The sequence below is a fragment of the Crocodylus porosus genome, unplaced genomic scaffold, assembly GCF_001723895.1.
Source record: "Crocodylus porosus isolate Cpor-Errol unplaced genomic scaffold, CroPor_comp1, whole genome shotgun sequence".
Classification (NCBI taxonomy): domain Eukaryota; kingdom Metazoa; phylum Chordata; order Crocodylia; family Crocodylidae; genus Crocodylus; species Crocodylus porosus.
This window is the reverse complement of record NW_017728906.1, coordinates 68,406,447-68,418,856: the sequence shown is the minus strand read 5'-3', so window position 1 is coordinate 68,418,856 and position 12,410 is coordinate 68,406,447. Positions and strand designations below refer to the sequence as shown.

General features: G+C 44.3%; 1 protein-coding gene across 3 annotated transcripts in view; it reads left to right on the top strand.

The window, feature by feature from the left end:
• Nucleotides 1-32: 32 nt before the first annotated feature.
• Nucleotides 33-12,410, top strand: part of FRMPD4 (FERM and PDZ domain containing 4) — a 475,664-nt gene continuing 463,286 nt past the window's right edge. The window contains exon 1 of one of the 3 annotated variants that reach the window (XM_019529328.1): nt 33-154. In XM_019529328.1, coding sequence (XP_019384873.1) covers nt 114-154 — 41 coding nt within the window. In that variant the 5' untranslated portion in view covers nt 33-113. The remainder of the gene's footprint in view (nt 155-12,410) is intronic. The other 2 variants (XM_019529325.1, XM_019529326.1) reach the window with 2 other exon arrangements.

The window sequence follows — 12,410 nt, the reverse complement described above, 5'->3', positions numbered from 1 at the left end:
CCGCTGCCGGAGGAGGAGCAGCCGCCGCGGGCGCCACCTCTCCCCACCCCGCTGTGGAGCAGCCGCGGCGGCGGGAGTGAGGAGGCAGCGGGGGCCGCTCGCCGGCTGCATGGATGGACGTGTTCGGCTTTGTGCGGCTCGCCAAGCTCCCTGGGTAAGCTCCCGGCGGCGGCGGGGGGCTGGAGGGGGCGGCCCCCAGCTCGGGCTTGGCGCTTGGGGGAGCGCAGCTGGCTCCGCTGGCGGTGCTGGGGTGCGGGGAGCTGGGAACCAGCCGCCTCTGCCTGGCAGCGCGTGTGGAGAGCGGCCAGGCGCGCTCCCGAGGTGCCTGCCAGCCCTCACCCCCGTGCGGGGCAGGGCCGGCCCCTTTGCTCCCCGCTAGAGGAGGTGGCGGTGCTGGGGACCAGCCGCCTCTGGTGCTAGTGAGCGTGGAGAGCGGGCTAGGTGAGCGTCGGAGGTCCCTTCCAGCCAGCAGCCCCAGTGCCGGGCAGGGCCAGCTCCTTTGCCCCCCACTAGTGCAGGTGATGATGCTGGGGCCAGCTGCCTCTGAGTGTCAGGGAGTGCGGAGAGTGGGTTAGGCGGGCTCCTGAGGTGCCTCTCAGCCCCAGTGCAGGGCAGAGCCAGCCCCTTTGCTCCCCACTAGTGAAGGGGGCAATGCTGGCGGGGCTGGGAAACCAGCCACTCGTGTGTGTCAGTGAGCATTGAGAGCAGGGAGCATGGAGAGGGCTAGGTGGACTCCTGAGGTCCCTTCCAGCCTTCAGCCCCAGTGCCAGGCAGGGCCATCCCCTCTGCTCCCCACTAGCACAGGTGGCACCCTGTGTGCTGGGGGTCCAGGGGAGCTGGGATATCAGCTTAAAAGCAAGAGAGTGTGAAGAGCAGGCTAGGTGGGCTCCTGAGCTCCCTTCCAGCCCTCAGGTGCTGGGGTTTCATGAGTGAAGGGAGTCTCAGGGTGGCACACAGGGCTGGGCTCTTTCAGCTGTCCAGAGGAACTGCTCCCTTTCCTCATGGCACCTGAAGGCTGGACTTTAGGTGTGAAAGGAGAATGCTGGCAGACGGTGGGGAGGCCCCATTGCAGGCTACGCTCTTGGGGCTTTGTTACCGGGTAACTGTGGGCAGATTAGCCCCTGATTGTCTGCACATTAACACCTTGAAGTGGTTTAAGCATTCGTTATGTGGCAAAAAGTTATGCCACTCCAGGGCAGGGATCTCCATCCTTGGACATTTTTAGAACCTGGCTAGACAAAGCCTTGGCTGGGATGATCTAGCTGGGAATGGTTCTGCTATGAGCAGGGGGTTGGATTAGGTGACCTTCCAACCCTTGTCTTCTGTGATTGTGTCTGATCTGTGCCACCTAGCCCCTGTTCCACTAAGGTGTGGCCACTTCCCCCAGATGTGCTGCCCAAGTTGGAGCCCTCCAGTATCCCAGGATCTCTCACATCCCACCCAGTAGAGCAGGGAGAGAAGCTTGCCCTGGGTCACCAGCTCTCCGGTGGGAACTCATAGCTATAGCTCCCAGTCCTGCCCCTGCTCACCACACCACTAGGGACAAGTTACAGCTGTCCAGGTCAGGGGCAGTCAAAGAAGGCTTCTAGGCTAAGGGTGTGACTGCTCGAAACTCCAAGCTAGCACTATCACTTGTCAGCATTTGTGCAGCATACAGCGTAAGCTGTAACAAGGCCCCAAAACAGCTGAATTTCCTCAGTGAAGAGGTTTAAAAATAAGAAGCAATACCATTTTTTAAATCTTCCAATACGACAGGAAATCAGCTTCTTAGTGATGCAGTAGAAAAGTTCTTTAGCTGCTGGATTTTTCTGCTTTTTTTTTTTTCATGTTGATAATCTTCCTAAAGGATTCAGCTTTCATTACAGTAGCTAGGGGCATTTTGCATTTCCATGTTTTAGTGGTACAGCAGAGAGATGGCTGGCTTTTGAGCCTTTCTGACTGGAAAGGCATGACATGTGGTAGGGGGGAAGGGGAGAGGTTTGCTACAGAACTACTGTCGATCTCGGATTTTGATACATTGCTTTTCAGAAGGATGCTTTTTTTTCCCTCCCAAAACAAATGTTACCAGGATGGCAGCTGAAAAAAATTCTACAGGTGCGCTGGCCAAAACAGCATCTGCTTTAGTCTCTTCCTCCCATTGCTGTCGGGATTTCAGCTGTAGAACAGCCCCTATGGGCCTGCGCACATGTTTGCCTAATTCTGTTCAGAACAAATTTTGGTGTCATGATGCCTAAACCATGAAGCACACCGGCAGTCTAAGTCTTCTCTGCACTCATTCCCAGCATTGCTACCTTTGGGGGAGCTGCAGTGGCAGGGAAATAGGGTGGACAATGCCCTGGTGTAGATAAGCCTTTGAAGAGCAGGTCATGTGGCATGATCTTTGTTTTAAGATGTATCAAATTATTTGCTTCCCATGTTTGTTTAGAAACTGTAGCTGAAAAATCCCTTGTGTTTAGGAATTGTCATACTTGAGCTAGAACCGAGTGTAGGGCAGAGAATGTAGGGAGGTTAAGGGAACTACGCGAAGGGTCATTAAATTAATGTTATGAGTTTAGAAGTCGGGTTGCTTTCTGACTTTTTTTTGCCATCTCCTATGTTTAGTTGGCTAACAGCATTCTTAAAGAAATGATCTGCTCTGCACAGATGCAGCTACTCGTCATATCTCTTCCAGCAAGCTAAAATTCTTTCTATAACTGAGTGATTGGTTCCAAAATGCATGTCCAGCTTTTATTAGGATACTAAAGGTCACATAGCTGACTCAGTCCATTTTGTGGATTGCAGTCTGTTTTATATGGAGCTACTTTTTCATTTCTGATCTTTTGGTTATTAACCTTAACACTTTCCACAGACCCTAATTCAATTTAAATTTGCAGTTTTTCATTTGGCAGCAAAGGAAGGTTTTCACTGAGCAAAGGGAAGGAGGGAATTGGTTGAAAAAGCCTTCCTAAAAGACAACTCACCTGCACAAGGCTATTGAGATGTTGGCCATGACTAAACGTTTCTTTGATTTCCTGTAGCTTAAAAACGGTTTGTTACTACTCTTTCAGTCTTTCTGTGAACTGTATAAGCTGCATTTGAAGAATTTGTGTTGCAGATAAATCCTTCTAACTTATCTCTATGGCTGTTGCTTTTGCAAGCAGTTATACAACTTCATAACTTCAGGCTTGTACATTATCATATTGAGTAATAGAATATATAATTCTACTAGTTATAGTAAGAATTTAGGATTTAATTGGCTCCATCTGTGTCTTTTGTATATATGTATAGGGACTATATAGTTAGTTGTAATCTAAGATAGGTTTAGAATTGGACATAAAAGCTAGGTTTTTATAGAAACAGGTGGTCAGTTGATGTGAATTTTTACATGAGATTATTTTTTAATGACTATTGAGTTTTTGACAGAGTTTCTGTCCCCACCTGTGTTTTCCATATCCATGTGGAGTGCTGTCCTACTCCATCATACACTTTTTTTTTTAATTACCCTCTTGGAGTATTAGCAACTGCAAACATTATTAGCAACTTCTGAAACAACCAATGTTTGGATGAGAGGAAGGAAAAAATCTGGTCAATGAATATGTGCAGAAAGAGAAAGAGGGTGGAACTCATGTCGCAGTACATGATAGCTGTGGCAGAGTTATGTGATGGCCTGTGGGTGGAGAATCAAAGGGTATGCCTAATTAGGGGCTTCATTTTACATTTCCTTGTTTTTTTGTGGATTGTATTTGTTTAATGAAAACAGTGAATGTTTTGTTTACAAAGGTATAAAAAGCTTTGTTTAGAGAGGTATGAAATGAGTGACCGCAATTGAAAGCCAGTGTTCTTCAGAACTCTTCTCTCTTTCCCTTCCCTCCCATGTTTGGAAAGTTACTTTCATATTATTTGGCATAGTCTGGTATAAGGCTCATGCACTCACTTTCTCGAAGAGTCCACATACAGAGTTATTCTGCAATTGCATTTTTTTTTTTTTTGGTAGATAGAAAAGCTGTAAGTAATGCACTGATCTTGTCTGATCTTTGGCATGCTCTGATGTCTGCACTATATGAAGTTTGGGTAAATGGTGGTCACTATAAATGGATAATGGGGCCTTCTGATATTGGGACAGTGAATTGGAATGGTATAGTAAAGTTTACATGGGATATAGTTATGTATAGATAGGGGGTGATACAAACATTTTCCTGTCTTGTAGGGTACTTGTAAGTAGAGGAATAGTTGCATTACGGCCCTAAACATGGGCAATATGGTAAGTTTTTTGTGTGTGAGGGCTGAGACTGATGTGTGTATGTGAGAGCTAAGGGGCAATATGTTTGTTTTTACTGGCCAGAGAGGTGGGACTTCTGGTCTTATGATGGTGACCAGGGCACCCGTCAAGGGGCGAGGCTACCCTTGCAGCCCTCGATTCCTCACCAGAACTTAAGTGGCCCTCCAGCCGAAACTAGTGTCCACCCCTGCTTTGTAATGGACTGGTGAGACGGTTTTTGCTGGAGGTCTGTGATTCTCACCCAGAGTGCTGTGGCCTTTCTGTTTGCTGGGCTTACAAGGAGGTAAGCACTGTAATATATAGACCAGTTTTTGAAATTGGGTGCCACTCAATTCACAAAACTTATGGAGTTCAGTGAGGAGTACCTCGAGGTTAAGAACTCCTGAAAATACAGACCAGTTCTTGAACATCTATTTATTAATGGTAAATAGGAAGCTTCCTAGATGAGTGTGGAGATCTGTTTCTGCTTTAATACAAAAACTCAGATTTATAGGAAACAGACATTTATATTTTCACAGTAACCTTCCATATGTGACCTAGATGTGAATCACTGGAGTGTTATCATTCAGAGTTGCTGACAAATAACTCCAATGACTGTTGCTGCCCATAACTTTGCCAAATGGCAACAAAGTTAAAGTAATGAAACTAGACTATTGACACTATATATCCTGTGGGCAGTAGTGACAGAAGCAAGATTCAACTTGGTTTTCTGTAGATATTCCTATATGAAAATTATGAACACAGGTTGGTTTTGGAGTTAATTACAGGGGAGGGAGAATCATGAACTGGAGGTTGGAGTATAGGGATAAGATAGGGGAGACATAATTTTGTAGCAGCCACTTGGAGTAGTGGCGGAAGGGAGTATAGTAGTATAGCCCTGATTAGGAAAGTCTGAATTAGGCTGGGGGACGAGGAGAAGGAGCCAGAGAAGAGGGGGAGAGAAAGTTTCTGATCTCTTGAAAGAAAAGAGCCTGCAGGCAGCCTTCAGGGATGGTGACATGTCATAAATTCTACCACTCACCCTTTTTCCCCCCTGTGGATGCTATAGTTAACTTGGGCCTCATTTCTTACCAAGGTTTTGTTCATGGATATTGCTGCTTGGGTCTTTAATAGCCTTGTCTTTCATACTTACCTTTGGATAGTTAGACACTTGCTAACTACTGGGCCCTGTGTACAATGCTGGCTCTGAAAAGGTTTTCACTTTTATAAGTTAATGGATTGATCAAAAGCTGTAGAAGATAAAATCATACTCCAAGCAGCTGCATTTTCCCCCCTCAAGGATCCTGTTCATTAATAGAAATTAAAAACAAAGCAACCCAAGAGGATTTTGCTCTCTTTCCCCAGACTTTGTCTTAATGTTTGGCTCCAAGCTTCATGGTTCTGAACTGTCTCTTAGCTTTTTCTCCCCTCAGGTGTTTCCTTCAAACCTCCTACCTAAATGGTTTAAGGAGTCCTTTGTAGGTCCTTCCTCTGCCTCAGAGATAGGAAGCTATGTGTATGCTGTTTCTTGTAGGACATACAACTGCAAATTGCAGTGCACATGCTTTTTCCAAGTTTAAAATGGCACGGGGGCCATAAGAGGCACATCCCAAGGGTCAGATGTAGTTTTTTAAGCTGTACAGGTGCAGGGCTGACAATTAAGGTCCTTCTTGGAATACTTAGTGGGTTCACTCATTTAAGCAATGGCTGAAGAATTTTGGATGCTTAGTTCTGCCTTCTCTTGAGTTCATGTCAGTGTTTATATAGTTTTTCATGACTTTCCTAGATGTGTTTTGCTTTCAGTGTAGACTCACAACCTTCGCTGAAACATAAAGATGATTTTATCTGTTTAAGTCAATAAAATATAATTATAGGAACTGCATATTTTCCACACTGTTTTTATTTTAAGTGCTTTTGCAGAGACTATTTCCTAGCATATGAGTTGTCTCTTATGTTTACTAAAGAATGTGTCAGTAATAAAGGATATGATTATCCTTATGCTCAAGGGGGGTAATTTAAATCTGGAAAGTATTTTATTACACTGATTGATCATTCAAATGACTATGAATTCATCTTTCCTTTCTTTCTGAGAGGACACGGCATTTTGTTTAATTAAAGATTTGGCTCTATGTATGAATATAGAAGTTTTATCTTATGTTTTATTACCTATTATATGGTATAACTATATTTTACAATCTATGTCTTATATCACATAGACGTGCTTATAGTGACAATGCTATTATTACTGTTGTAAGTAATAATAAATCTCTAGACTGATAAAAGCTGTTAAATGCTTTTCTGGTATTATAGGCTGTCATAAACTTGTGGATCAATGAATCAAGATATAATTTTCCAGCAAATAATATTAATTGAAAATTGCCCTAATACTGTTTTCTTAGAGATTCAGTTTTAGAAGATCTGCAAGTGAGTTAGGATTCAAACCTTACTGTTTTTGCTGAGGACTGAGAAAAGTAAAATTAGTCAAACAAAATCTTGTCTAAAATCTCACAACTTGATGATAGTCATTTATGATACTTACTAGCAATTATTAAAGGATCCAAACTAATTCTGAAATCTGAATATTCTGTCTTCAGATCAAATACCACCTATGCAGGATCACGCTACACTTATGATGTGCTTAAGCGGCTAATCACATATTAAGTAGTTACTGGGTCTCACATTAATGCAACTAATGGTGTGATAAAACAAGGAATAAGCCATAAAGTTATTCCACAAAAATGTATAATCACTTATGGATGGTTCTTACTGTACCTGCTTTGGGGAGACCATCAACGTTGAGGGCTCTGATGAATCACCAAGGTTGAGAGCCACAATCAGCCCCTGACTCTTTGTGGGAGCAGAGGCAGGTTGGGGCTCCCAGTCTTAGGCAAACTGTGATGTTCTGGTGAGGATTTCTGTCTCTCTTCACATGCAATTTTTGTCCTCTATTTTTGATGTTTTATTTGTTTCCTCAGCCTGAAATAATGAATGTACACTCAACGTTCTTTGATCTGCAGGGGATGTGAGGGACTGCGGTTGCTTTTCTGACTTAGACAATTTTTTCAAATAGGCGGGGGAGTTTATCACAATTTATCACAATTTTGATTGATATGAAATGAGAGTTCAAGTAATATATAAGCTAACAACTTCCTTGCTTCATCTTCCAAGTTCATCTTGATGTGTTACTGTTACAAACGTGCATAAAATCAAATGGGCAAAAATAGAAGAATAAAGTCTTAGGCCCTGATGGTGGAGACGCTGTCCAGCAAAAGTAGTTTAGTTAAAGTGAGTCTGCTTATGTGGATGAGCTTGCAGGATTGGGGACTTATCTTCTATTTTGGCAGTTTGTGATATAGTCCCATTTTGGTAAGAAATTCCTGCTTGATTCTTGTTGTAGAAGGGATCTGTCTTAAAAATATCAGTTTGTAAGTGTGGGAAATTTGATAGTTGTGAATAACTACAAAGAAGCATATTCTGAAACAACTCTCAGTGATTTGGGAGCTGTCACTTATTTTTAGAGTTTATGACTGGGGAATTTTTGTTACAGAGTTTTCTGTTGCATACAAAATGTTACAGGTTGCATCAAATTAAGAGTAAGAGAAGGTTAATGTAGACTAATTATTCCATGGACTTAAGAAACTAAGTAAAATCCAAGTTCAAGTCTCTTGCAAATTAGGAAATTGCATGCTTAAGTCCCACTTAAATTAGTAGGACATGCTTCATATGCTTAAGTGTTTTTGTGTATAGAAATGGATTTAGGTATATCCTGAAATGCTTTTCTGAGTCAGGCAGGGCCTATTCTTAAAGTAGAAATCTCTGCTTTTCTGTAATTGGAAAGATAAAATGCAGTCCTCTTTTATAAATTGTTAATTGCATACAGAGATAATCATGGAAGTTTGTTATAATCTAGAGTGTGACAAAAGTATTGGAGATAAAGGGTGCTGAAAACTAAAAATATGTAAAGAGCTGTAGTGAACCTAGCAGAGAGCAACTTGATGTGAGAGACACAAGAGTCCAGACTATATTTAATTGTTCTTCTGTATCTAGTGACTTAAAAGAGAAATGGGTTGGAGTAAAAATAAGAGAAGCTCTGTCTGTTAAGCAAAGGATTTATAAAGCTTCTATCTTCTTGGAAAATAACATTATTCCATTGACTGCAAAGGCAATCAATGGTCGAGGATCTAGGTGTTTCCATAACTGAGTTGAAAACTGGACTAAGAAAGATATGGTTCATTCTTTCAGGTATGAAGTTCTTTTATTATAAAATATTGTCATTGACAACCTGAGTGCAAGTCATTCCATTTTCATGTTTGGTAGCAAAGTTATAAAAAGGGATCACCAATTCTTTAGAGTATATAGAAGCAACAATGAGTTTTGGATATATAGCACATGGTGTTCAGAAGAACAGGATGATATTTTTCAGAATTAGAGCAGGAAGTGGACAAGATGAGGTTTTCATAAGAATACAGAAGAAGGAAAGGTGGGATGGTACCTGCAGTGTGTTTGACTAGATGTTAAAATCAGGTGTTGGCAATGAATTCTTTTTAGGCCTCTCACGTCTCTTTGAGGAATTATTTTTTAGTTCTGCATAAAAAGATGTGAAATTTCTGTGAATAAGACTCAAGGGACTTTTTTTGAATATATTAAGGCATTTTTCTTTTTCAGGGAAGCTCAAGATATAGAAAATTAATACCAAATACAGTGTGTAAAACTATAATAATAATTTTTCATGGGAAAAAAAATCAAGTGCTGGCCAAGAGAGTGTGACTTGCCAGTAATTGGAAAATAGTTATTTCTGCACCTTATTTTTTGATGTTGTTTATTCATACCAGCTGAAATTCTATTTCCTTTACATTAAACCATCTCCTGAAGTTGAGAAACATCTGATAGTGCGAAGGGGCGGGCAATTATTTTGGGCGGAGGGCCGCTTACCCAGTTTTGGCAGGCTGTTGAGGGCTGCATGGGTAACCCCACCCCTTGACAGGTGCCCCCCCCGATCACCATCTTGGGACCCACATCCCAATGTCTTGGGACTAATGTCCCAGGACCAACACCGATGGGGCCCAGAGCAGGGCGCAGGCTGGCAGGGGTCTGTGGAGCCAAGCTGGGCTGCACCAGCAGGGAGGGGGGAGCTGGCTCAACTCCATAGAGCACCTGCCAGCTGGGACTCTGTGCTCCTGCCACCCTGGTCTGGGCCCCACCGGCACTGGTGCTGGGACACCAGTGTGGGCCCTGTGCTCCACTGGCCCCACACCCCTGTGGTACAGGCAGGGGCCAGCACACAGCTGCAACCCCCTGCTTGCCAGCAGGGAAGAAACTGGTGCTGAGCATGGGGAAAAGTGGCCCCTCGCCTGCCCCATGGCTGGCGCCTCACGTTGCAGGCACTCGCAGCCCATGCAGGACTGTCCAGAGCAGGCACAGGCAGCCCTAAGCAGGCTGCGAGCGGCTGCAGCGCGGGGCGCTGGCCATGGGGTAGGTAAGGGGCCACTTTTCATAGACATTAGGGCTGGAAGGGACCTTGGAAGATCATCGAGTCCCTGCGCTCAGCACAAGCTTGTAACCCACCCCACTGCCAGCCTAGGGTTACAAGGTTCTGCTGAGTGTGTGGGCGGGGAGAAAGCAGGCCCTCCCTGCCCCATGCCCAGCACCCCATGCTGCAACCGCTTGCAGCCTGCCTGGGGCTGCTTGTGCTTTCTCCGGACAGGACAGCCCCGCGTGGGCTGCAAGCACCTGCAGCATGGGGCGGCGGGCATGGGGCAGGCAAGGGGCTGCTTTTCTCCATGCAGGGAAGGAGGCCAGGGAAAAGCTGAATGTGGGGGGGAAGCGGCCCCTCCCCCACCCCACACCTGGTGCCCCAGGCTGCAGGTGCTGGCAGCCCACATAGAGCTGTCCAGAGTGGGCACAGGCAGCCCCACGCAGGCTGCGATCAGCTGCAGTGTGGGGCACCAGACATGGGCGGGGAAGGGCCGCTTCCTCCCCCCCCCGCGCTCCTTCCTTGCTCAGAGTCCGCCCCCCCCATTTACCTGAGCTTCCTGTGCTGGGGCAGCCACATGCTCCCAGCCCAGAAACCATAGCTTGGGCTTCTGGCTGGGGGGCGGGGCTGGGCAGGCTCCACTTGTTGGAGCTTGCTGGGTTTCCCCTGGGTCCTACTGCCCTTGGTTCCTGTCATTTTTTACAGGAAGGAACCACGGGCAGAGAAATATTAATTTTCTACATTTTTTTAGGGGCCCCGTGGGCCGGATACAGTAGCCTCCCACAGGCCGTATTTTGCCCACCCCTGTGATAGTGTATTCTCTTCCAGTATAGATCAATATCTTGTGTCCATTTTTTGAGCAATTTAGCTTTTCATTGCATAGAAGGTGTGTAAATCTTTTACATTTGCATACTAACAAGTTACACAATAAAGCTAGAAGGCTTTGCTGACCTTGTTTATGGATTTTGTAATTTCACTGTTTCATATTGTCTGGTTTTTAATCTGTAATTGCATTAGTTTGAACTTGGCAGTTATGGCATTTGTAGAAGGCAATATAGCCATTGTTCTATGGCAGTCAGCTCTGACAGAAGTGTGAGCAATTGTACCCAGTAATGTAGATGAAAGTAGGCATATGTTAAAAAAATTGACATCCATTTATTTCCATTTGTTATGTTATATTCCATATTTGAGTGAAATCACACTCTGGAGATCAGAATGACCATTATGAAAATGGTCCATATCTAATAAAGTCACTAAACTAAATTCTATTCTCATTTCCCCTGTTTTTAAATGACTTCATTGACTTCAACTTGCTCTAAGCAGAGCCATCTAATTTTTTGTTTGGAGCCTAATGGTAACTGACTTCTGTGCATTACTTTCCTTTTCCCATAGATTCTTGTTAAACAGGCTGGAATAGTGGAAGGCATTTTAAGACATTGAGGTTAGGGACAGAAATGACACACAGACTGGTATAAGTGATTTGGAAACTGGTTCAGATCTGTAATGTAACAGAAGTAAACTGCTTTCAAAAGAGCTGAGACCAGTTTAAGATAAATCTGAATGGAGGCAGTATCAGATTTAACTGACTTAGGTTAAATTGGTTTATTGAAATTCTGTCCCAGATCCCTTCCAGGTTCCAAGTTATCTCACAGTCCTCCAGCATCCTGATATGCTTTGCACTTCCCGCACGACCCTCCCCCACACCTTGCAGGTTGGGTGGGCTAGCTTTGGCCCAAGCTGTCTGCTCCTGGCCCGGGCCACTAGCATTCACTTTTGATTTCAGGAATTAGAATTTCACTTATTGGTTCAATTTACACAGCTGAGACTAACCTGTGAATATTGAATTGATTTAGCTTTGGGCCTTTTGACTGTCTATTCTTAGCCCATCTTCTCATGTCTGTACACTATATTTGACCATTTTGTATTTTTGTTACACATGCTTTTGCACGTTGTACATGTGCCTTCAAGTTGTGGGCATTACAGCAGGTGTTGCATAGACTGAGGCTTTGTGCCACAGTCATGGGTGGGCTATACGATTGGTTCAATTCACTTCTTCATTAGTTCCTTGGAGCGTCCAACTTAGGTGCATAGGCTCTTGAGTCCTTGATACCTTTGCCAAGGGTCCTAAGACCCTAGTGGTAAAAACTCAGTTGCTGGATGTCCATTTTTTTCACTGTCAGGTATTTTTTCATTCTCTCATTCCACATCTGTAGTTTCTTCTCCCTGGGTGTGGAATCTGGGGGTTGGGTGCTGGTAAGGAAGCTCCTGAGTTATTTCAGATGTTTGTGTGCTATGCATAGTTGTACAGCAGGTATGTGTCTCTCTCACATCTTCAGTTTGTCTTGATAATTCTATCCCGCTGGCCACTGCTCTTCTGATGTCAGGCAGAGTGATGCCATCCAGCAGGTACACAGTGTTTTGGCTGGTAGGTTTCAGAAATCCTGTGATGCATCAGCAGCTGTGATTCAGGATGGGGTCAAGGCACTTAGCATGTACAGATCTCTCCCATACAGGGCACGCATACTCAGCAGAGGAGTGGTTATAATGGTTGAGAGGCTAGCTCCCCATCTTGAGGTGGTGAGCTTATATAAAATGTTTTCACAATTGATCACCTTTCCTTTGGCTTCCTGATGTATTCTTTATATGAGAGGGTGTAACTGAGGGTGACTTCAAGGTAAACTGGATTTGGACAGTGGGATA